Here is a 26,804-nt window from a genome sequence, read left to right on the forward strand (position 1 = left end):
AAAAAACCAAAACCACCCCAAAACAAATAGGGGCACTAGGATTTTTTTTTTTTTTTTTTTTTTTTTAAAGAAAACTGGTAAATACCCAAGGAACTGGGAAAGAAAGCTCAGCTTTTGTTTAGGAGTGGTCAGGAGTGGAGCAAGGCAGAGAACATGATTGCATAGGCCAAGGAAGCCATGTGGAGGCATGAAACACAGAGGAAACCTTAATAGTTATTAGCTGTCATATCAAGAATGGATATTCTTTCAATCTTTGCCATCCTTGTGATTTTCAGTATAGTGCTTTAGTATTTGAAGGGCCCATTTCAGGAGCCTCTAAGCAACTGTCAATTGCCCCCTGCCAATTTGACATCTTCAGCTTACAAGCACCAATATTCAGCACACAACTTAAAGCGCAAGGATGGCAAGGATTGAAAGAATATGATCAAGCATTGGCTGATCTTAAGAAGAAACAGGAGGTAGCCCCAGGAGATAAAGCTATCCAGGCCGAATTGCTTAAAGTCAAACAAATGACAAAGGCACAGAAAAAATAAAGAGAAGGCTGTGTATGCAAAAATGTTTGCTTAATAATGATTAAACTCTCTTTAACTATTATACATTGATTATATAAAGGACAATGTCTATTACTGTCTACACGATCCCTGATGTGTTTCCCTTGATCTTTGTCATTGTCTACACAGCAGTGCTGACATGGGTTCCTTCTTAATAAAGAGTTAGAAAAAAAAAAAAAAAGAATGGATAAAGGACAATGGTTTCCAAGGAGATTTGAAGAGGCTGGAAGGAAATGAGGAGGTCCTAGGAGCCACTGGGGACCATTTATCTCTTATCAGAACTACAGGCCCTTGCTTACCTTTATGTGTTTTGCAAATAATTTCATAACCTTGGCATCTCCTTTGAATGCTGTCAGAGACCTAACGAAAAGGGATGAATTAATGCATTTAATAGATTATAACAACTTACTCATTTAAGAATTTACAGATTATAGCTTATCATTTAAAACAATGTTCTAAATGTCCACAGTCATGTTTATATCTTAACACAAGAAGATCTTTGGGCAAGTCTGTCTCTACAGTGAAACTGGACTGGGCTTTCAGGCACAGTGACATGTGTGTGAAATCACTTACGAGTCTGAGGCAGGAGGATTGTGGTTATATTAAGACCACCCTAGGGGACAGAGCAAGATGCTATCTCAAAAAAATAATCAGAAATGGGGGAAACCACTTGTTCAAGCCCACATCTGCGTGTGCTTCTGAGCTCAAATTCAGCCTACTTTGGTCTCTCTTGGATGATTCAAACATGTGTATCTGCTGTTCTCTAAAGAGAATTTCTGTATTTCAGGTGTGTGGCAGAGAATCTCCCATGTATTTCTGCATGATATGTCTTTAAAAAAAAAAAAAACCTGGTCACAAGAGGAAATCTCAGAGCAGTAACCTCTGCTGTGACCTGGGGACGCTGGGGTGGCCAGACAGAGAAGCACAGGACAAGCCCATCAGAGAGGAGGGCTCAGGTCCTAGCACAAGGGCCCCCACATTCGTACTTTGTATATTGAACTTCTCTGTGAAATTTCATTCGGGAAACCATTCCAGTCTGAGAGAGAGAAGGAATGAAGGGGAGGAGGAAGGAAGGAAAAAAGATGCAGGCCTGTATCCTGATCCATGAAGGCAGGAGTGGGTCATGCAGAAGCCAGGCGATTCTTTAGGTGGCAGCTGTGAGGGCTGAGGGGAACCAGGGACCCTGTTAAGCCAGTTACCAAGATGAGATGCTATGGGTCCAGCATTAAGGGTTTTTGGAGACACCAAACATCTAGATTTTTAAATGTCCAATGAATTGAAAATCATCACTCTACCTACCAATACACACACACACACACACACACACACACACACACACACACACACACACACACACACCTTCAAGTCTTTATAGGGTCTTGCTCTATACCTGAGACTGTTCTTGAACCTGTTATGCAGGCTGTCTTCACATTTGCTATCCTCCACCGCTGGCACTCCCAAGTGCTGGGATCACGTGCAGGCAGCAGTAGGCTCAGCTTCATTTCAACATTTTAGGGACCGAGTGCTACCGGCTAAACTCGGCCTAGGTTGCTGACTTATAACATCTAATATGTAGGTAAGGTAGTCCATGTAGTTCCATGTATTCAACACTCTGGATCTATCCACAGCAACTCAGGTGATCAGTTCTGAGGGTCAAGGCTGGTCTGCTGCTACTTTAGAGGACTGGTTTTATGAGGACTGTTGTGACCGTGGGGCCTCAGACAACTGGTTGCCCTATGAACAGCCAGATTACAGCATCTGCTCATTCTGTTGTTTGATAGATGACATGAATGGTGGTACCACTATGTCACCCTGGGACCAGTTTTTATTTTTAAATTTGAACTCACAGGATGCCATGGATATGGGAACTAAAGTTTCTCAACACATTCTGTCCAGAGAAGTTGGGGCCATCTCTATAACCCAGAAGGCTTTAAGGAAGGGCTCAATGAACACAAAGTTCCAGCTGGCTTCATCTGATTTTCTGATGTTTCTTGTTTTCCTATTTAACCACCTGTTTTTTATTTCATGTATTTCTGTGTGTCACCTAAAATTCTGTTTTGAGTTTAAGTGGGTATAATGAACAAGTAAGTTTTAGTTAGGATTTAGATACTGAAGAAAGGGATATCGCTTTCCTTAATGTGTCATTATGTTTCGAGAAACACTGTTGACCAGGGGGACATACTAATATGCAAGACAGTGAGACATACAATCCAGTTTGTACTGCAAGCAAATCCTTAATTATACATAGCATTTTCCACTGCAAGTGTAACAAGGAAAACAACAGGAATCACGGCAGTCAAGGGGACAGAAGTTCTTAAGATAGAATTACTAAGGTTGGTCTTTGTGAATAGGCTTTTTCTGTATGTGTGCCTGTTCAAATGACACTTTGTAATTCATTTAACCTTGAAATGGATCATAACAGAGCTTGGGACACTTGGTAAATGAAATGTGACCACTCGGTGCTTCTATGCCCCTTAGAAAGGAATTTATATAGAGTAGAAGCTCAAATCAATATGACAACTTGTTTTGAAGAGGTCACAGGCAGGCCAGCTTCTTCGTCATTAGCATGTCAATTTGCAATGGGTTCTGTAGAATGCTGAAATGTCACGTGAAATGCTCTGATTTCAGGGCCAGCAAGTATAGACGTCTACCCAGGTAGACTGGGTTGCTGAAGATCAGTTACGCAGTTATGTTTGGAGCAGACGTACTTGAAAATTTTGCTTTACTGGAGAATGTGGGGTAAGGTTCAATGTGTATGCTGAGGTGGAGAAAGATGAGTTTGAAGGAATAGTAAAGTTTAACTTCTTTTCTAAAACCATGATTTGATTAGTTCATCTAGAAAAACAGATGTTAAGTTACCATAGAGTCCCCATACTTGCACCTTAGCATACTTGACAAAGCTCCTGTTTCAAGACATAAACTTCCTTTGTTTTGTCTCCTGTTAAAGCCTGGTTCCTGTAAGTGCCACCTACTACATCTGTCCTTTGTTCTCTGTAAGCTGAATGTTACATAGGTCCAGTGGAAGGGTTTTTTTTCCCCCCCAAGAATTCAGCAACTGAAGACATCTGTGAAAGCCCTTAATAAAGCACCAACTTACCTTTAATACATATTTTTTTCTTTAGATTTTTGGTCTCTTTGGAATTTATCTTGGTAGAAGGGGTGAGATAAGAATCCAACTTTATTTTTTCAGATGACTAATCAGTTGTTCAACACAGTTGTTGAACAGTCTGTCTGCCCCTGCTGATTTCTTATTTGTCACCTTTTCTGTATGCTGCACTGTCAAACGCACCTGGGCCTGTTTCACATGTGACAGTCCCAGACACAGTGCTGCTGAGACTCTGCAATTCATGGACTGACCATCTGGAGGGATGGGCCTCTTCTAAGTGGTCTTTTGTAAACCTCTGTTGGCCATTTTAGTTGTATGTTTTTGTAAAAGTTTAAAATAGTTTATCTAGTTAAACAGAACAAATTCTCCTGAAGATTTACTTGGAACCTGTGAAATCTGTACATGACCCCAAGTAAAGTGTATTCACAACACGGAGTCTCCTCTCGGGAGCATGGTACCCACTTGAATCTCAGAGCTTTTCTGTCCCATGATGCTTCCTGTATGTAGGTTGGTAAGTTCATTCCCTGGCACCCTGTCTTTCCTTGTTATTTTGAGTTGGACCATTCCATTTGCAGCCTGCCTTTTTGCTTAGTGCCCTCTCATTGCTTATGCCCTTGCCCTGCACAGTGTGGTTGTCCACACGGCAGCATAACTGGGCCTCTAAAATGACTCAGAACATTCCTCAGCCCCAAATCCTCCCATGGCATCCTTCGTCAGGGCTCACTGCTGCACACCTGAAAGTCCACCTCTGGTTTAAGGTCAAGAACGCTGTGCAGCTCTGCCCTTCGCTTCATTTAAGTCTCTGCTCTAATGCCCTTCCCCTTTAAAAGAATGCCATCCATGGATATTTCATCCCGTGCCTTACTTTTCTTTACATAATGCATTACTGTGTGGAACACTGTCACACGTTGTACTGGCCTGTTGTCTGCCTCTCCAACAGAATGTCAATCCCATAGGGCGGGACTCTGTTTTACTCGCTGTACACAGAATATACAGGTGGGCAAGTATCAGTTCTGCAGAACGCACTCAGGAGACACAACTGGGGAGACTTCTGACCTGATGAGCTCCAGGGCTCGCACAGCGGAGCTGCAGAGGATTAGCATCAGGACCGACTTCTTCTCGTTGTGGGTTTTCCGAAGTTTTACCCACTTAGGACAGACTGCAACATAGATCACAAAAACCATTCTGAACACAGCAAAATAGCACTGCCAATGGTGGATATTCTCCAATTGTTTATTTATTAGTGTATAAGAATATATATATATATAAAAACCAAATCAAGAACTGACTATTGTTACATTTTCTGCTACTTTAGAAAGCAGATAAAATTTATGTTTAATGCTTGAAGACAACGTTGACCAACAGGAAAATTCTGACTCAATTATGTTAGATTTTAGTGTAGTTTAGCTTTTTTGCTTGTTTGTTTAAAGACAGAGCACAGCTGTAGCTGACTTGGAACTCATAGCAATCCACCTGCCTGGGATTAGAGGCACAAACCACCAAACCCAGCCTAAGCTAAATTTTAAAGAGATATTCAGCATGACCTAAAATAGGGCAGAGAATGAATAATACCTCAAATTCATTAGTTATATGTTTATTAAATAGGCTTAAAATTTTTAATATTTTAAAGTTTTTATGCCAGGATATTATTCCTATTATAATTTAGGTTTTTATTTGTGAAGTTAAATTCTGAGAAATGATTAATGAGCTGAACTGGGTGTCATGATACCACTGAACGGCTGAGAGAAGACAGTCAACCTCTCTACATCAGTCACTGCATTGCTAGAAACAAGGAGATGATATTTTGATATGAATAATTTAGTTTTTCTAGTGGTGCACAATACAAACTAAAATATCAAATCAGATTGGCTGTAATAACTGTGAATTCTGAATGTGTACACAGAACCTGACGTTCTCACAGCTGTTACAGACCACAAGGTTCAATTTCCTGATCATTTCAATAACAAGGTCAAGTTCAAGGACTGTTCAGAGGAGGTGCTAGGTTAGGATGCCCCTGTCTGGGCCCCTAGACTAATCTAGTATATTATAAACCCCAGATGGGGCCCCAAGCCAGAGCAAAACAGTGATACATTTAAACAGTAAAGCTGTACATCAAATAACGTGTATGCTAGTGTGGCTTATGTTCTCAGCACATGAGAAGCTGAGAGAGGGGAGTTATGAGTTTGAGGATATCCTGGGCTACAGAGCATGACCCAGAAAAGGCAGACAATAGTACCAAATCCATCTCCACTTAAGCTAGAAACTTTTAGTTTTAAATGTGGTACAAATTGTTTGTTTGTTTGTTTTAATTTAGAGAGACCAACCTTATTTACTTATTTTGGGTTTTTGAGTTTCCCTATGTAGCCTTGAACAAGTGTTGATCTTCCTGCACCTGACTTCAACCCTTTTCTGTTTTAGAATAATCACCTGCTTAATATATTTTTTTTTTAAATCAGACTTTACTTACTTTCTTTTAGGTATGAAGAGAGACTGTGAGTCAAATCATTGGCCTTGAGGAAGCAGGAATCTAGGAATACGAGTAACACGCTTTGCTGAGAGCTTGGCAAGCACATGGTAAAAGCAGATGAAATGTGAGGGTACCTTCTCACGGGATTACAGAGCAGATGAAATGTGAAGGGGTCCTTCTCACGGGATTACAGAGCACGAGTGACCTGAGGCTCATTGTTTAAAGTGTTATTTAAAAGAGCAGCAGTAGCAACAATAGACTTTGTTTTCTCATATGTCATTTCTATTTTTACATTTTTATTGAAAATATAATCACCTCACTTCCCCTCCCCCTTCTTTCTCCCTCCAGCTTCCCCATATTTCCTCCCTCCAACCCCTCCCATGCCCCCACTCTCAAACTGATAGCCTCTTTGTTATTTTTATTATTACATACAAATGTGCACAAATATATGTATATAACCCATTGAGCACATTTTTGTCATTTGCGTATATATGGGGCGGGCCACTTTGTCCAAGGCTCATCCGTGGGATAGGCACCTTTAACTCTAGAATAGTGAAGTGAAGGCTTTGCATATTGTTTACCAAGAGAGGAAGCATATTACATTGAAGTCTACTAACTAGGCAAAGTGCAAAGGAAAGCTGAACTGGTCAGATATTTGAGAGAATCCCAGATCCATTAGTTATCCAGGAGAACAAACTGATACAGCGGGGAGGGAGCCATCAGAGGAATGACCAATATTAGAAAGATGTACAACAGTCAGAGTTATGGAGAATGTGGGGTGATGGTAACACTTGCCAACTGCAGGAAGAACTGTCAAGTGGGAAGCCTATTTTGGAAAATAATAATATTAAGATTATATACTCTGTGATCCCCTGATTTATTTTCTGGATAAACAATGGCCAGAAATTTTTGTGTGTGTGTTGTAAGTGGATACACAAAATGATTAATTTTGGCAACGTTCAGGATCTTGAGTTGTGGGAAGCTGTACAGGTGTCCACATGTGGGAAGCTGGGTGAGCGCTCTGTGACAGATAAAAGGGCTGCAGCACTGTGTAGCATCTCAGATGCCGGAGATGTGCACAAGGCCACATCTGGCACATCTGAAGTCAGCCTGATGTGAGGAAACAGAATGAGTGGATCTGCAGATGTAATTTAGATAAGAATAACAATGTACATACTATGTAACATGGCATGGAAGAATTCATTTATAAAAACATAATGTTACTATTTAGAGGAAATGCTTATGGGGAAGGGAAATACAGTATAGAGTTTGAAAAGATGGGAATAATGTGCCAAAATATAACACAATTCAGCCTAGCTGTAAAATACAATGTAGTACACCAGAATGAAAAGGACCTTTGTTGCTCTGTGATAGCCATGGGATATGTAACAGTATTAACTCTGAGCACACACAAACGTGTGTGTGTGTGTGTGTGTAACATGGTTATCAACTTAACTCTTTCTATGAAAAAAGTTTCTATGTAAATATAAGAGTGTTAGGGAGTGAAGCATTACCAACTGAAGTTTGACATTTGTATTGTGACCCAATACATAGAACTCATTTTCTGTAATATCTGCAGAGTTGTTGCCTCTGTAGAGGCAGGGAGCCCTTGACGGCCTTTAAACACATAATTCTCCCAGCTGAGACAAGATCAGACCCATCTGGAGAGCTCTACCCAAAGCAGAACAGGAACGGACGCTCCTGGGTTGGGTCCCTTGTTTGTTTGCTGGGTGAGTTGGTTGCCTACTTAGGGGCATTGATCTAAACCAAACCAGCTCTCAGAAGACAGCAGAGGTTAATTAGCTCCCAGTATCTTTGGTCTGGAAATCCTTAATTAAGTCCCCACATGTAAGATGTTAGCAGCGTGCAGCACAATTAATAGTAATTAAGAGGACATGTCCTTGCCCTTCAGACATAAACCTCAATTAAAATCAAGTCAGACACTTGACAAATGATACACGTGACAAATGATACACTTGACAAAACAATACTTTAACATTCATACCCCTTCTTTAGCTGATTCTGAACAACGAGTGGTGTTCTATCTCTTCACCTAACATGGCTCCTAGCCCTGTTTTTGGTCTTCGTGTGGTGACCAGGGCCTTTTCTCTAAAACCTTCTCATATGCCTTAACTGACTATTCCTCAAGTAGTCATCTTTTAGCTGAAAACAAAGCCTGATCTTTCTGGCTGTTCTAACATACCCACCCATCCCACTCCCACCTCCCCAGAGCATCCAGGAGCCCATGATCTTATCCAGCTGTGTTATGGAGCTTTAAAACAATAACATGACCCAGATTTACTATGGAACTCAGCTGAACCCCAAGAATTTCTTTTAATCTTCAGATCTTAACAATTCTGCAGAGGATTCAAGGTTTACTGATGTTCTCTGAGATCACAGAATAGGAAACTGAGTCTGAGTAAAAACTAGACATCAGCCTCAGGCTGGCCAGAGCCTATGGGACACACCGGTTCCTGCTTAGAGCAGCCAGGACACAGCCCTCCAACAGAGAAGCAGCCCTCTGGGCTCAGTAAACTTTAGAATCCTGGTCCTGTTTATATCTAAGTGCATGCTTCTAGTTCCCCAGAGGGCAACTGTCTTGGAAAAGAACATGTGTGCGCATGCGCGTTCCTCCTGCTAACCCCAAAGAACACTTAAGAAAGAGCCCAGAAGAATCGTAACTATGCAGGAATAGGCTGTTATTCAGCTTCTTAGGCTTCTAGAAAGCATAAATTAGGCTGGTGAGATGACTCAGTGGGTAAGAGCACCCGACTGCTCTTCCGAAGGTCTGGAGTTCAAATCCCAGCAACCACATGGTGGCTCATAACCATCCGTAACAAGATCTGACTCCCTCTTCTGGAGAGTCTGAAGACAGCTATAGTGTACTTACATATAATAAATAAATAAATCTAAAAAAAAGAAAGAAAGCATAAATCTGGAATGGAAAGTCAGCTACTGTTGACCTTTTCCCAGTGTGGCACTAGCTGTGTCCTGTAGTCTGGAAACAGCTTATCTGCAACAGAGGTGCCAAAGCTCCTTATGGTTGGCTTTCAGGGTAACATCTGTCTTCTCCTACCCTTGCTGAGAAAAGAACCTTACAGATGCATCATAACCTAAAAGCTCAGAGTAGCGACTTTACTTGAAGTGCAGTATCTTCTCATTCTAAGTAAGGCGACAAACCTCAAACTCTAGTTGCTTCCGTGAAAATGCAGAATTCTATCACCCATTTAGCTAGCTGGCTTGAAAGAGTCTGGGACACAACCCGAATATTATTTTACAATTGGAACACTACAACAACAAAACTAACATACTTAATTAGCAAATATTTTTAAAAATTTTTTTTGGAGATAGGGTGCCTGCTCTATAGCCCAGGCTAGACTCAAACTTGTGATCCTACTGTATCCTGAGTTCTGGAATTCAGACCTGCTCTAACAGACTTACCAAGATTAAAGTTCTTATTTATAGGATGAGTCAACAAAGTTCTATACCAATACTTTTTAAATGTGTGAAATGTCCTTTTGTGAGTTTAATATCTTATCTTCATTGGAGACATTTACCCCTTGAAGCATCTGATAAGGTTGTGTACTGAATAATTAATCTTTTCAGTAAAAGATAAAGTACATACATAAATCTTGGTATTCAATTCTGCAAATATATATATATATATATATATATATATATATTTAAAGATTTATTTATTTATTATATTTAAGTACACTGTAGTTGTCTTCAGACACTCCAGAAGAGGGCGTCAGATCTTGTTACGGATGGTTGGGAGCCACCATGTGGTTGCTGGGATTTGAACTCCGGACCTTTGCAAGAGCAGTCGGGTGCTCTTACCTACTGAGCCATCTCACCAGCCCTGCAAATATATTTTAAATATCCGAAATAAATCACTAACAGTTAAAAACATCTAGACGGAGGAACGAGGATTAAGAGTGTGTGTGTGTGTATGTGTGTGTGTGTGTGTGTAAAAGGTATACATTTTCAACTACAAAACAGTTAAAAACTGAACCCAGTTTGTTCCTTAGGAAAACAGAAGCCTGGCTGTACCTGGTAGGTGCAGTTCTTCTAATTCAATCACAGAACGGCTGCTGCTGTGATGGTCCCTGATCAGCTTCTGAAGGTCCTCAGGGGTCCCTGGTTTGGGCTCTGATTTTGCAAGAATATCAGAAATTTTCTTCTAAAACAAGAGAAGAAGGAAAAAAAAAAAAAAAAAAAAGAAAGCAGAACACAGACTTTAGAATGGCCTGTGGTGTAGGTTCATTTCTCTGACACTTAAATGGCACATGGCTTTTGGTGATAGCTGAGAAAGAACCCGAGTTTTAAAACATCCCCTGGGAAGCCTCACAGCATACTTCTTAGACACAGTAAGTGCTGGAAAAATGAAGAGATGATCTAGTGGGCTCCCTGTAATGTCTGGTCTACATCTTTTAGAAGTGAAAAATTTCCCCTCAGCACAAAATATTTTCTGTTAAAAGTCTTAGAAGTCTTGTTCTATGGAAACTTCTTTTTAACTCCTATACGATCTGTACTCTTGAAAGAACAGGATTTGGAGAACTTCCTGTGCACCCTGTTTAGATGGTAAGCCTCAGGCTGGACTTCTGCAGACTAAGCTGAGCACGGGTGCTAAATGCAAAGTGGACACGGCCTACTGACTCTTCTGGTCTTGGAGACAACCCCAAGGCCTCACAGAGACACAACAGAACAGATGCCACATCTCTTTTGATGTGGACTTCTTTGTATAGAACTTTTATTACATGCATGCAATACAGGGAAACAAGATTATCCATTTTTATCACTAAATAACCTTACTTCCTTGTAATGTTTCTCCAAAGGCCCAGAAAGAGGCATTCCTCTCCACTCCTCTGCCCCAATATTCTCATTTCTACAGCACTGTCAGAACTACTCAAGGTTCCATCAAAGGTGTTGACCTCCCAGTGACACTTTGGTTAGCCCCCTAAGTTAGCATGACCTTAGCCAAGCTGAACTAGCTAGACCTCTGACCTTGAACTTCCAGAACCTGAGGTTCCCCAAGGCCCAGAGGGAGTGAACAGTCAAAGTGAAGTGAAGGACTTCTCTAAAGGCCTGCCAAACCTCAGCCAATCTGGCACGTCCCACCTTCCTATTTGGCCATTTGTGCGAGAAGAAACCAGAGTGTCCTGCTCCTTTCTGAACTCCTGCTGTTAAACAGCTAATTGGCTGAGACCCCCATTTCTCTCATCCCAAGCACTTCCTCCTGTGACCTCAGCAGCATGCCCGGCTTGGCAGGGGGCAAACCACACTGCTGTTCTCACAACTGTGGTAGAAGGGAAAAGCTAACCAGAAAGTCTGCCCAGGAGCAAGAGGCTTCTCAGTGTGCAGAGACATCATTTAAGAGGAAGGGGGAACGTCTGCCTTTAATTTATGGCCTGGATCAGAGTTAGAAATACACTACGGTACCTTCCTGTGCTTGTTTTCTTCTCGTTATTACTTGAGCAGAAGGTTTAAGAAACAGAATGAATGAGAAAAGGAGGTTGGTGATGGACTTTCTTGGATAAAAGCAGAGGGGTGAGCACAGGAGGCACTCGGGCTCCTCCTAGAAGTCTCAGTGAGAGCCCAGTCCTGTGTTTCACAGGAGTGAAATGGCAGTCAGGAAAGTTTAATTTTAGTTCCCCAAAGAAAACTTATTCCTAGTGACCTGTGGAAAGTTCAAAGGATCTTGAACCTTACAGATTCAGAATCACTAAGTCAGGCACTGCAATAAATAGCTTCACGTAAGTATGATAGAGAAAAGTATCACAGGCCACATGTGGCCACAGCACTGTCACAAACTGTTGCTGGTACCTTCTTCCACTTCCTGGTCTTCCGGGAGTCCTCTGCTTTGGAGTCCTTTGCTTGTGTCAAGAAACACTCAGTGGGCTGTGAAGAAATATAAACGAGAGAGCTTTCATCTTTGCGGAATGAAGTGTCAGTGAGTGGCATGACTCCCAGAGCACCTTCTGCTGAGCATATCCTCCTCAGAGGACCTTGGGAACATTCCACAGAGATGCTGCACAACCCACTGGAGCTGTTCGGGAGCAGCTGAGGCGACAGAGTTTGAGAAAGTCAGAAAGTGCAGATGATGTAAGGCCGGAAAAATCCTTGAACAGACATCAAAATGTGTGAGTGAATGAGTGTATATGTGTGCTTGATGTGTGCAGATGATTAGAGATGGAAGCCAAGGGCAGAAATAGATGTGTTTAAATGGTGATGTGGCAAGGCAGACCCTGACTAGAGCAGCTCAAGTTTTCCATGAGCTTCATGTAGAAGCCTCTGCTTCCGAGGGCCATTGTTTGTAGTACCCTGCTCCTTCCCTCTTTTCAACAGCACAGAGAGAATCCCAAGTAGCATGTGTTTACTTAGGCTTTTACAAAACCAGCTGTACACATGCAGTCATTTAAAGATGAGTACAGAATGAACATCCCTGCTGACGGTCTGAGTGCAGGTTCTGCACTATAGCACCAAGGGTGATTGATTTGCCAGTGGCCTTAACCCTACGAACCGTGTATCGTTCCATGCTATTTTTAAAGTGAGTTTTGTTTTTTAAGGTAGAAAAGCAGGAAATTTTGACTAAAGCCTTGATTTATGAAATGGAATGTGCAGGTTCCACATGTATTAATCATAAGCAGCAAAATAAAATGTTTCCTGTGCTGGATGTTTATGCAACATTTCAAGCAGGTTGCCAAGTGAGACGTAAAATGGAATTATTAAATTAGATTCATTCCAAGTAGAGAGTATCTGTTTAAATAGTCAGCTACCAGCTAGAACAACCGTGTCTCTACTGTTCTGCTCAAAATGATCACAGATGAATCTTTCTAAGAAAAAGGGCAGATTGAAGCTGTTCATGGTGGCACATACCTTTGATCCCTGCACAAGAAGCAGAAGTAAAGGACCTCTGTGAGTTTGAGGCCTGTTTGGTCTACATAATGAGTTCCAGGACAGCCACAGCTACAAAGTGAGACCCTGTCTCAAACAACAACAACAACAACAACAACAGAACCCACAGATCACGAATGCCTATAGTGTCAAGTTAAAGAGGGACATGATGAGTGTAACTTAAGGCACTGGACCAATGACACAATATTTAGGCACTGTTTCAGGAAGTAGAGTAGATTTTAAAGGGTTGAGATTAAAATAACATGGCTATCGTTAATCTTTAGCTTCTTTACAGTTTAAACAAAAAAACCTGTAAAGACTAACTGCCTTGCAGCTTAAGAAAATAAAGATACTGTCTTACTTACTTAGAAAGTTAAGCTGTCTTGTGGATGTAGATTAATGTCAATTCAATGTTTGTACATGCCAATAAGAAACTGGGCCAAGGCCACTAATATGTCACAGAAGATGCCAGATGGCCATAAAAGCATCCAATTATAGAGTAAGGGATCATTCAGCTCTTCCTTCTAAGCAAAGGTCTGGATGGAATTAGTCAAGCCCTTAAAGCATACACCAGACCCAGGTCTACAATCCGGCCCTTGTGAGGCTGAGGCAGGAAGGCTGCCATGAGGTTCCTGAATGAAAAAAATGAAGGAAAAGGAGGAGGCCATGACTGCATCTGAGGTATGGAGAAGATCTGTACTGTAGAGATAAGGGAGAAAGCAGGCTGAGGGAAGAGTCCAGGCTGAACATGGCCAGCACGTTCACTGGGTTATGAGAGGAGACAGGGGAGGGAGAGCAAGAGGGGAGCTGCTGAACAAGACAGCCACACGGGCCTGAGAGCAGTGTAGCCAAAATGGTTGAGGCTGGAGAAGGAGAGAGGAAGAGGAGAGAGGATTAGGGTAGGGGCAGGGTGAGATGTGCTGAGACAAGCCACAGGTGCTGAGTGACATTTGTTCTGGGTTTGAGACCTAACAGTACACAGTAAGTTCCCGATCACCCAGGGAGGGAGGGGAGGGAGGGAGGGAAGGAGGGAGGGAGAGAGAGAGAGAGAGAGAGAGAGAGAGAGAGAGAGAGAGAGAGAGAGAGAATGAATATCTCAAAACAAAAACAATAACAAACACCCCCTACCTCAGCCTCCAGCACTGAATCTGGCATTTGTTAGCCATTATCAAGGTTTTGGGAAGCAGGCTCAGGCACCTTGTGTTTTCTTATTTAGCATATCTTGAAGCTCTTCTCCACAGCAGTGGTTCTCCATGCTCCTAATGCTGCAGTCCCCTAATCAGGTTCCCCATGTTGTGGTGACCCCTAACCATAAATTATTTCACTGGTACCTCACAACTGTAATTTTCTTACTGTTATGAATCATAATGTAAATATGTGTTTTCTGATATTCTTAGGCAACCCCTGTGAAAGGGTCATTTAAAGGAGTCATGTGAGGCTCACGGTTCAGAACTGCTGGCCTTCAAGAGGGTTAGATGTATTGATTACATATTATTAGGCTTAGAAGCTGATTAATTCAAACAAGAATCAAGTTAAATCTAAAAGTGAGCTTACTTATTAAGGGTATGGGCGCTTCAATTTTAGAATTAAAAATAAGTGTAACTCCGAATCTCTAGACAAAAAAAAAAAAAAAAAAAATCGAGCCTGCATTGCTCTATCACTGGCAACTGTCAAGGTCATACACAGCATTTTCTCCACTGATTTAGTCAGGAGAGCTGAGGTATAGAGTCCATGTGGCAGGAAATCAGCTGGACCCACAAAGCAGAGCAGAAGTCACTTCCTCTTTAGGGTCCCCAAAAGCTCAGGGAGGAAGGGGAGGATCCAGTGGTTGCAGGTGATTATGCATTTGTGGGAGCTGAGGAAAGTTCAGAAGAGGATGATCAAGGTGAACATCCACTGTAGTACAGATCACTATAACCTCACAGGGCTTCCTCTGCCTTTCACCAGACTTTTGAAAGTCCACAGCACTAGGACCAGACAGCAGACAGCTTGCAGCTCCTCCCATTTTGTCCTGAGGTGCCTGACTGTCCTTGGTGATTACAGCCAGTTCTATCTACAAACCACAGGGGAAAAGGAGGAAGTCAAACAGCTCAGAGAGCCCCCTGCCCCCTGGTTGGGTGGTAAATAGATGAGGTAGCCAATGAAAGCAGAGGTGAATGAGCTGGCTTCCCATATGACTGGTCACCACAGGGGACTGGAAAGATTTATCTTTCTTTTTCTTTTATCTTGTATCTTTTGGTGTTGTATCTTCTTCTATAAAGTTATCTACTGTAAGTGTGCATATATGGCATATATCAAGCAGTATAGACTGCTTGGGAACTATGACAAAATTATAGCAACAGAGGAATTAGAAGACATTAAGAGTATTCACCAAGCCCAAAGCCTGTGAAGACAGATGGCTCCTGTTAGCACCAGGACACTGCAAGGCCTGGCCTAACCATGTGATCCTGGACCTGCGTTGCCAGCACAACGACCCTCAATCCCACAACTCACCTGGCTCAGTTCCCACCCTCATTGGTGTAACGTCATTCTCCGTATAAATTAGGGGATCACCCCCTCCTCACTCTCTTCTCCTCCCCTCCCCTTTCCCCCTCTTCTTCTTCTCTTCTCTTTCTCCTCTTTCTCTCTCTTCTTCTCTGCTCTTCTCTTCTACTTGCTTCGCCGCCCCACCCGCCGCCCCACCCCCATCCCTGCTTAATAAACCTCTCTCACATGGAATCACCTTGGCGTGGTCTGCTGTTTGGTTTATCCGCCCAAAACATAAAAGCTCCTGGAAAACGACCATGGATTACCGAGAGCTAAATAAGGTAGTTTCCCCTTCCATGACACTTGGCTCAACTCTGCTATTCTGACTGAACAATAGAGAAGTGCTAGAGTTGTCTTAGACTTTGCTGACATATCTTTTAGTTCCCTGAGCTACTGGATTCCAAGCCAATCTCTGCTTTCAGTGGTCAACACTAGACCTTCCGAGTATTCTCCTGAGGTTGCGTTCACAGTTCCATGTTGTGAGATAGTGGCCCTGGACCTTTTGTTATCTTGCCTACCTTCTACAAAAAATGTTTCATTATATAGAAGACTGTAGTGGTTTGAACGAAATGCACCCCTCACCCGCACCATAGGCTTGGTATTTGAACAGCTGGCCCCCACTGATGTCTAGGAGGTGTGGTCTTGCTGGAGAAAGTGTCACTAGAGGCAAGCTTGGAGGTTTAAAAGCTTCCTGACATTCCTAGTGCACTCTCAGCATCTTACTCTAGCTACCATGTGGCACACAATGGGGGACTCCCCTCATCAGCAGGGTTTCTCCTTCTCTAACCTTATCTGAGGAATTCAAAACCCCTAAACACATGACTCTACCTGAGGAATGTCATATAGCCTCAATTAGATTACAGGATCAATGTCCTTTCTCCTGATAAGTGCCTGTTCAGCCAACAACTGAGATACCTGAAATGCTCCCCTATACTAATGAGGACAGGCAAACATCTGAATGTCCTATTGCCAATGTCCTTTTATGTGAGAGGTTACCAGAAGCTCAGAAATGTACATATGGGTGCTATGGTAAAACATCCAGAGCAAATGGTTCCAATAGAGTTCTAATATCAGACATGGACAAGGCGGCAAAAGTTCAATATGCAATGCTAGAAAAGCAAAGGCTGGCTATATAGAAAGCACTAAAACAGGTAGATTCCACCACTGGCCCCACCTCAGTAACAATACAAAGACCTTATCCAAGGAAGGGTGAGATCGAAGGCCTTTGATAAAAGCTTTTTCTGAGACAGCACAGAAACAAATCCTATAATGGTGGCAAACATATTGACAGCAATGTGGTGTAGCATCTACAAGCTCTCTCACCAATGCCATGCAGGATGTTTTGGGGCCAGTTCAAGCCACTGAGCTTCCTCTGATAACTGAACAAAGAGCTAAGCTCCGTACCGTACGGGGGAGGAGATCACTCATCTCTGCAGATGCAGGTTACATGGATAGCATGAGTAGGAACACAGAAAAGGAGTGAGTGGCTACAAGTCATCACAGAGACTACACGGCTGGAGGAATGAGAAAGCGAAAGTAGTCAGTCTGCTGAGTTTAGAGCAATAGGTAGTAGTAATTTCTGAGAGTTGGCCTGGGATAACTGTACTAACAGTTGGACTGTACTTAGAGACTTCAATTCATGGGTTATCTAATGGGAAGGCGAACTGGCAGGTTCTGAACTGACCACCATGGGAACAACAGATGTAAAAGGAGATATATACCAGAGTACAACAGGAATCAGAATCCCTAGCAGTTGTCCACATGGAAGCCAACAGCCTGTTGATTCCTCCTTGAAATCAGGAAGCAGATGCCTTTACCAAAGTATGAGTCATCTGCCATCAGGTGCCATTAAAAGCTGCTCACTGGGCTCATGTAAAGTCTGGTCACAGCAGAGCCAACAGAGTCTTGGTCACTGTTCTACTGCTGTGAAGAGACACCATGATCAAGGCATTTAATTGGGGGCTTGCTTATAGTTTCAGAGGTCTAGTCCATTATCATCATGGTGGGGAGCATGGCATCAGACAGGCAAGTGCTGGGGCAGTAGCTGAAGGCTATATCTCAATCCATAGGGGACGGTGGTGGAGAGAGAGAGGCAGAGACAGAGGGGGGAGAGACAGAGACAGAGACAGAGACAAGGCCTGATTTGGACATTTGAAACTTCAAGGCCCATCCCTAGTGACATACTTTCCCTAACAAGTCCATACCTCCTAATCCTCAAATAGTGCCATTCCCTGATGACTAGGCAGGTACAGCCAGATACATTCTGAAACCCATAAGACTATTGCCATTGCTGCTTGCTTCATGCCAGCTTAGATGGCATGACTACTGTGGGTCTAATGAACAGCCTTCTGAGTGGATTTAAGGCCCACCAACAGCAAAGAGGAAGAAAGTTGAGACAAAGAATTCAAGTGATTATTTTAAGGATGATTTATGAATTCGAAGAGCATACAAACAAACATCTTAGTGAAGTGAGAAAGATAATACGGGATTTTTAAAGAGCAATTCAATAAAGAGACTTTTAAAAACATCAGAAATTTGGGAGAGACGCCCAATAGGTCAGATAACTCAGGAGAGTCTCCTAAGTGGCAGAGGTCCATTGGGAGACAGATTGTCAGGGTTAAGGCAAATATAAAGAACGCACGCATTCATACAGGAATTCAGAAAAGGTCCCTGGATGCCATCAGTATAGAAGAGGAGGGAGGCCATGACAAACAGATAGAAAATGGATCGAGTAAGGGAGAACCCCAAACCTTGGGAAAGGGATGGATATCCTGATACAGGAGGCTTCCGAGGACTCTCACAGTTACGGCTAGAAAAGACACTTCATCTCCACGGTCTCATTGGCACGGCAAGTGTGCTGGACAAGAGCAGCGCCCCAGGAACAGTGAGATGGAAAGGCTCAAACTCACACAAGCAACCCATTGGAAGGACCGAGGAGCTCTGAGCAGACACTCTAAAACCAAGGATGGTGTGGAAGGAAAGCAAGGAAGCCCTGAGGAAAAACTCTTGCCAGTCTAGATCACCAAATCCAGAAAAGCTATCCTTCAAAACCAAAAGGCTAAAGGGCAGTACCAAACTCAGGATATACTGGTTTATTTCTTGAATTGTGTATAACAGCTTAAAAGCAGGCACAGTTAGATTAAAATAATAACAAAATGAAATAGTTATGTAAGTGTGGTCTTTCTCTCTCATCTTGTATGTGAGATGATATAATGTCTGTCTGACCTGAGGTGGATGGTTTAGGCATTGTGTGTATTTTAGGCTCTCTGTAACACGTAGAGGTATAACTGTGGGGCTCACAGACCCCAGGTGAGAACCTAGTTCTATTATGTTGGTTAATGGAGCAAGCATCAAACTGTTCCCTGAGTTAATGTATCAATAATCACAGGTGAGTGGAGCTCACAGGTCTCCCAGAGAAGCATCTCTGTGCAGAAGATAGTGATTAATTAATACATTTACAATCGGTCAAAGTGCAGAGAGTGAGTGTACAGAGTGCTCGGCCACAAATGGAACGCTGTCACTATCCCTAAGGCTTGGGGACCATCATTTTGGAAGAGGGAAAGGAAGACTATTAAAGAGCCAGAGACCACGGAGGACTGGAGTAAAACAGCATCTTCCAGACATACAGGACTGCTGGCTCATGAATTCGCACCAACCGTGGCTGTCTGCACAAGATCAAGCCGGTCAGCACTCTAGCTGGAGGCTGGGTTCATGAGCCCCCGCTCCTAACTGAGGAGCTATTGACAGCTAATGGCTTCTGGTGGAGGGAGAGTGAATTTTCCTTAAGATATGTTCCCAGGAGGACTGACCATGTAGTGGACTGCTCCACATCCATGAGTATACGGGCAATACAAATTGGACTCGGTAGGGTATGTTTTTTATTTTTAATAAAAGTAAAGACAGAGGAGGCAGGCGTAGGAGGTGGATATGAGAGGGGTTGGGGGAAACAGGGTGAATATGATCAAAAATAATGATTTTTAGAGAAAGAATATACCTTAGATTTATCCACTTCAAAGCATGAAGACTAAAACCACGTGTAAATGAGAGGTTATGTATTACTTGGTTATGAAAGAACTCTTTAACAAAAGGAGGTTATACTTCACAGATTGGTCTTTCCCCCAAACCATATGCCCATATGGTCTCTCTGATGTTTCAGCAAGGGCCTAACATAGCCTTTTAAGGGTTTATGGGGAAAGTCTTTTGCTTCAACCTGTGGATTAACCACCAGTGAGTCCCACAGCTCCTAGCATTACTAGCTTGCATGAACAGGGTCTGAGGATAAAATGGAGAGAGCTCCTGGGATCCTTAGCTTCTGGTCGGGAGGCAGACTAGAAACACTGCTCAGTTGTAAATACAAGACTTTACAGGAAAAAGATAACATGAAGCAGAACAAAGGCTATTCCTGGGCTTCACTACTTAATTGAGCAATTCAGTCTGAGGACCTGAATTTATCCTCAGAGGCCATATGGAACAAGGAAAGACGTGATTTCAAGTTATCCTCTGACCTCCACACTTATATGCTGTGGCATGTACACATGCGTACACACACACACACACACACACACCACACCCACAACAAATAAATGTAATAAAATTTAAAAAACAGAAACACTGTCAAATTGTTCCTCTGAACAATGACTCCTTGTGCTATTTCTCTGCCTCCCCTTTGTGAACAAAAACGACCTATGCCCATTCCACCACTGTTGTTGGCTCTGCTTCCTCTTTAGCTTCATGGTTGGAGAGAAATGTAGGAGTTAAGTCTATTCCTGATCGTCCTGGAGTGTCTTCAGGCCCCTCTGTGATTCTCCCCTTTGGAAGTAGACTAACAGAAGATGGAAGAAATAATATGGCATCAGCTCCAAGTCTATGTCATAAGGGCTTCAGGATTAAGGATTCTTGCTCAGCACTTCTTTGAGCAAAGGAGGAACAAGTCAGTTACAATGCATTGAGTTCTTGTAGATAGGACTGAGCCAGAAGCACATGAATGGGCTCTCAGGGTAGACTCTCCAGTGGAGACCCCACTCAGTCCACAACCTGAGTGGTATCTGATTAAAGATGTGATAGCAGACCCATTTGTCTAAACCATCATAACAGAAACAGAGAACAAACATGTTTTAATTGACTGTTTCTTGTTTTAACAAGAATGAAGAATTTTAGATTTTAGAAATACAGAGGAAACTAAGTATGAAAAAATGCTCAGATAAAGAGCAGCACATGGGCATGGTGGTGCATGCTTTTAGCACCAACACTCAGGGCAGAGGCAGGTGGTCCCCTGAGTTCAGGAGTATTCTGGATTATAGAGTGAGTTCCAGGGCAGCCAGGTATACACAGAGAAACAAACAAACAAACAAATGTGTGGCCCAGTTTAAGCAAAATAGGGATGAATTCTAGAGGAAGAATCAAATGAAGAGCACTCACAGGGAGCCGTGGAAATATCAGAGGGACTACATGGGCAGTCTAGAAGAGAGAGGAGATCCAAGCCTTTAATGTCCATGTGGAGCCTTTCTGGGAGGCATCTACGGTAGGAAGTTAAAACAGGTCTGAGAGGGGAGACTAGGTCTCAAGGCGCCAAGGGGCCTCTGTACAGAACACTATCATGGAGATATCAACTGGGACTGTAATACCGCCTTTGTGTGCATGGTAATGTTCCATCTCCTTATGCTGTGTGTGGTATTAGAAGACTGAACACAAGAACAAGGCTCAATTTTTAATGGGGATGCGATACAAAATCCTAGGTCAACATAACTGTTTACCTTGTATACATTTTTTTATATTTATTTTATCTGTATGAGTGCTTGCCTGCATATCTGTATGTGCACCACATGCATGCCTACAGCCCATGGAGTTCAGAGGGAGTTGCATCCCCTGGAGCTAGCATTGTAGATGGCGTGAACTACCATGCGCGTTCTGGGAACTGAACCAGGTCCTCTGCAAGAACAAGTGTTCTGAACCACTGAGGCTTCTCTCCAGCCCCTTAAATACAGTTTATTTTCCCTAGTAAAATAGAAGAAACAACTGACAAAACAAACCTCACTGGTTTATGGTTAGGAAAACATGGGTCTTTTCATGGGCAAAGAAAGTAAAAGCCACCCTGATCCCAGTGACAGCTGACGTTAGGGTCAAGAATTGGTGTGGAGTGGCTGTGGTCGACTTCAGAGCCAAGAGTGTGATGCTCACAGTGAATATTACCTGTTGGGTTTTCTCAGGAACCTCAACTGTGTCCTGCTTCGTCATTTCCGTGTCCTCCCCTTCCTCACCACCTGATTGTTCTGAAAGAAGATACAAAGTTCAAAATTAGAGTGTCTCTCATTCAATACAACCTTGGTAGGACTGGCTTGGAGGTTTAATCTCTTGGCTTCAAAATTGAAGCATTCAGATGCCAGTCTTGTTTAGAATCTGAAAAACTAAAGATCTCCTGACATTAGGAAATATTTACTTAATTATGTGTTACAGTTTGGGTCTGAAATGTCCCCTATGGTGTGATTAGGAAATAGTCCAACAAGGAGGTGGGGTAGGAGTAGGGTGTGGACACATTTAATGCCAGCATTTAGGAGGCAAAGGAAGAAGGACCTCTATGAGTTTAAGGCTAGCTTGGTCTACACTACACGGTGAGCTCCAGGACAGCCAGGACTACAAAGAGAGACCTTGTTTCTGGTGGTGGTGGTGGTGATGCTGAGACGTGATGCAACATCTAGAAATTGGGACTTAGTTTTTGAAAGGAAGCTCTGGGGTGTGTGCTTGATCAAGTACAACTAGCCCCTACCCCTTAGAGGATAGGCTTTGAAGGAAGGAAAGCTTTTATAGAATAACCACTTTACTTAAGCTACAGAAAAATGTCCCTATCCCTATCAGCAAAGGCCCAGACTCTAACCCAAGTAGGTGGTAAAGATGCCTTAAATTCTTTTCCACCTACCACAAGGGTATTTTCAGAGATGATCAGGGAAGGAGCTGGGAGTTTCCCCCAGTGATGGGTTCTTCATCTACTTCTGCAGCACCAATAGAGATACCTTGGGAGCCTTAACTTCTAAATTCCCATGTTGTAAAAGAACTGTCTTTCCCACCCCACTGGGCCGATACTGGAGGAAGACTAGTGGGCAGTCAGCAGTTTCCTACTTATGCTTCTTGAAGTTAGGATACAAAATAGAGCTAGCACTTTCCACACAACTGAGTTGTAGCATGGTCATATTTATCTGTACTAATAATTTAGTGCAGCAACCTCTGAGGAACATGTATAGATACACAATAAAATAAAGAGAAAAAGTGAGATCATCCATTTCCCATAGAAAACATGTGGGAAAAACAGTAAACAAAAAGGAAAAAAATAAAACAGCAGATTTACACTCTCACATATCAATCACCATATTACAAATAAATGGTGTTAGGCCTGAAGAGATGACTCAGCTATTCACAGCACTTGCTCTTCTTTCAGAGGACCTGCATTCAGTTCTCAGCACCCACATTCAGTGGCTCACTACCACCTATAACTCTTGCTCCAGGAAACCCGATGCCCTCTTCTGTCCTACAAGGGAAATGGCACACATGTGCACATACACACATAAACACTCAGAAAGAAAAAAAAATCTTAAAAAAAGTGAATGGTATAAACATAATAATAGAATGTCCTAAAGAATATGACATAACTATATATTGTTCGTAAGAAACTTAAACCAAATATAACAGCATTGGCAAGTTCAAAGGGCTAGAGACAGACATACAAATATTGGTAATAAAGAAAGCTTGATTGGTCCTACAAGTATCAGAGTTATTTTAGTTAGGTTTCAATTATAATAGAATGCTGAACAAAACCAGCTCAGGGAGGAAAGTTTTGTTTTTGTTTTTGTTTTGTTAATTTCCCCCAACTCCTAGTTTACAACTCATATACAACTGAAGGAATCCAGGACAGGAAGTCAAAGCAGAAACCTGGAAGCAAAATGGAAGAAGCAGCCATGGAACGGTGCTTACTGGCTTGCTCTCACAATCTGCTCAGCCTGCTCTCTCATACCTCCGAGGATCATCTGCCCAGGGCTGGCAGTGTCCACAGTGGGTTGGGTCCTCCCACGGTGGCATTAGTCCAGAACGTGCACCACAGGCTGGCCTAGAGGCAATCTGAGGAAGGCAGTTTTGAAACTGAGCTTCCCTTGACTCAGGTAACTCTAGCTTTTGTCAAACTGACAAACACACACACACAACCAAACAACAAACAAACCCAAAGCAGCACAGCTTTATCAGAGCTCCCTCCCCCTCTCCCCCCTCTCTTTCCCCCTCCCCCTCCTCTCCCCTCTCTCTCCCCTTCCCCCTCCTCTCCCCCTCCTCTCCCTCTCCCNCCNCCTCTNCCTCCCTCTTCCCCTCTCCTTCTCCTTCCCCCTCTCCCTCTCCCCCTCCCCCCTCTTCCCCTCTCCCCCCCTTTCCCCCTCTCTGTTCCTCTCCCTTTCAAACTCAGAGGATGACTGTTTGTTTGATAAAGTACAATCTGGCAAGAAAAGGAAATAAAAATCATACACAATGGAAAAGGACTCAAGTGACACCGGTTTGCAGACCACATGATTGCTCACAAGAAAACAAACATCCAGGAGCTAAAGCTCATCTTTCATGCACAAATTCTCACATTGGGTTGTGAGAATTTGTGCATGAAATTTCACTGGGGCCTCATTTTCTTATCTTCCATCCTGCCTTTAATTGAGATCCTTCAGTGAAGCCTTGGCTGATTCTACAGCCCTTCCTTTCTCTTTTCTGTTAGCATTGTCTAAACTCCACCACAGTTACCTGGCAACAGCCAGGTAAGCCTGACTCACTATAAAAGGGGCTGCTTGCCCCCTCCTCCCTCTCTTGCCTCTTGCTCCCTCTCTCCCCATTCCCTTCCCTCTCCACATGGTCATGGCCGGCCTCTACTTCTCTACTCAATCTCTCTCTCTCTGCCTTTCTCTGCCTCTGCTACCTTAACTCCCCCTAGCCCCCATGCCCTGAATAAACTCTACTCTATACTATACCAGTGTGTGTCTGGTCCCTCAGGGGAAAGGGAAGCCTTGGCATGGGCCCGCTGAGACACATCCTTCCCCCATACCCCACCACACTCCCATAGAGCATATCTTATATCTCTTTATCTTTTTATAAACACACCAGTCTCTACATATCTTCCCATGTGGTTTCTAGCCTTTAGCATGTAAGATTAGCACATGATTTTATTCTGCTTCATGGCTTGTGATGGTATTAAATATACATTAGACTTTCTCTCTACCTGAACCATACACTGTCTGCAAAAATGCATTAAGTGCCCAAAGTATTAAAAAAAAATCTTACATTTTAAAAGATTTATTTTATGTATATGAGGTTTGTCTTTCTGTCTGTTTGTCTGTGCATATCTGGTGTGGAAGGAGGTCAGAGAAAGGGCAGATGTACTGTAAGTGGAGTTATGGATGGTATGAGCCACCATGTGGGGTGCTGGGAACTGAACTCAAATTATCTGTAAGAGCAGCAAATGCTGAGCCATTTCTCCGGCCCACAGTCCTTATGAAAATGTTAAATTTCTAATACAAATATTTTCATATATGATTGTTAGCTTTAGCAGAAACTTTGAAATAAAAAGAATGACCTACAAATAAACAGAGAGGGGGAGAGTTATGAACTCTATATTTCTCTATTCCTTAGAATTTGCTAGCTGCAGAATACAGTCTGTTTGGTTAATCTAGTTGAAAAATAGGTAATATATTTAAAAGTCTGTATGCCCATGGGAAATATTAAAAATATCTTGTTAATCAAATACTCTGAATCTGAGTTACTTTTTGTTCCAAAAATTATTTCATCTTTTGAAACCTTTAACACAAAATGAGGTCATCTCGTCGCCGTGGCTTGAACACATTAGCTGTTTCCTTAGTCTGACATTTTTCGGTTCCAAAGAGGAAACTGCTCTTCTGAAGTAAGAAGGATGGTAGCTCTGTGATTTCCATTAGGGGAACAGTGAACGAGGAGGACAGCCGTCCAAGCTAGCCAGGCTCCAGGGCTGCCGGGATGTGAGGTGACGCCAGGCCTGTCCCCCTCAGTCCCAGTGGGTCACTCAGCCTGTGGAGCAGAGGCACCAGGACAGGGCTGCATTTTTCCAGCTCCCCGGGGACTAGTTAAAAACCACACAGCCAGATGGGATTGGTTGGATTTTTCCAAAAGAGGAGGCAAGGACAACGTCCTTTTTCGACCCATGGCAACAGTATCAATTACAAACAAGATTTCTCAGCTTTCTCTCAGTGTTTGCCCTTATCTCTAAATAAATCCAATCTCCCAGCCTCCAGGCCTTAAGAAGGATGCTGACAGTGCCCTTTAAAAGATTATGAACGAAGGCTAATTAAATCACCCTTTCCAATGGTGATGGCTGTTCTTGGTTGTCAACTTGACCACCTCTGGAATTAACTAAAACCCAAGCAACCTGGTACAGCTGTGAGGGATTTTTCTTAATTAAATCATTTGAAGTTGGAAGGCCCATTTTTAATCCGGATCTTTTAATGTGGGAGGATCCACCTTTAATCTGGGCCATACCTTCTGGTGACAGACTATAGAAAGAACATGGAAGAAGGAAGCTTTTGCTTTGCCTGCTTGCTCTCCCTGGCAGGAGAGCCTACTTTGGGATTCTGGCATATACTGAAGACCAGATGAGACATCTAGGCGTGTGGACTGAGCTCTGGACTCTTGGGCTTTTCTGTTGGTAGGCAGCCATTGTTGAACTAGTTGGACCACATCCTGTAAGGCACTCTAATACATTCCATATATATGTATTATAACTTATATTCTGTATTGTCTTGTACAGGAGCCTGCAAACTGTAGGTAAAGGAACTTCCAGCGAGTAGGGGCTGGGCTGCAAAGCAGCCATGCTAGTTCAGGTTTCTTATCACCATGGTAAAGTACTATGATCAAAAGCAACTTGGAGGAAAGGGTTCATTTCAGCTTATGGCTGTAGCTCATCATGAAAGGAATTCGGGGCAGGAACCTAGAGGCAGGAACTAAGGCAGAGGCCATGGAGGGGCACTCTTAACTGGCTTGCTCCCATGGCTTGCCCAGCTCGTTTTCTTACATAAGTCAAGACCATCTGCCCAGGATGACCCACAGTGAAATGGGCCTTCCCACATCAACCATTAATTAAGAAATTGTAGCCAGGTGTGGTGGTGCACGCCTTTAATCCCAGCAGTAGGGAGGCAGAGGCAGGCAGATTACTGAGTTCGAGGCCAGCCTGGTCTTCAGAGTGAGTTCCAGGACAGCCAGGGCTACACAGAGA

The 26,804-nt window shown here is 42.9% G+C and overlaps 1 protein-coding gene across 4 annotated transcripts in view; it reads right to left on the reverse strand.

Moving 5' to 3' along the window:
* Window positions 1–26,804, reverse strand: part of Cmss1 (cms1 ribosomal small subunit homolog) — a 299,845-nt gene that overhangs the window by 5,234 nt on the left and 267,807 nt on the right. For all 4 annotated transcript variants that reach the window (XM_029544545.1, XM_029544547.1, XM_029544546.1 and 1 more), the window contains exons 2-7: window positions 21,737–21,816; window positions 11,951–12,025; window positions 10,178–10,307; window positions 6,125–6,184; window positions 4,714–4,816; window positions 851–911 (exon numbers count right to left, since the gene is read on the reverse strand). In XM_029544545.1, coding sequence (XP_029400405.1) covers window positions 851–911; window positions 4,714–4,816; window positions 6,125–6,184; window positions 10,178–10,307; window positions 11,951–12,025; window positions 21,737–21,816 — 509 coding nt within the window. The remainder of the gene's footprint in view (window positions 1–850; window positions 912–4,713; window positions 4,817–6,124; window positions 6,185–10,177; window positions 10,308–11,950; window positions 12,026–21,736; window positions 21,817–26,804) is intronic.

Source organism: Mus pahari, chromosome 12, assembly GCF_900095145.1.
Source record: "Mus pahari chromosome 12, PAHARI_EIJ_v1.1, whole genome shotgun sequence".
Classification (NCBI taxonomy): Eukaryota; Metazoa; Chordata; class Mammalia; order Rodentia; family Muridae; genus Mus; species Mus pahari.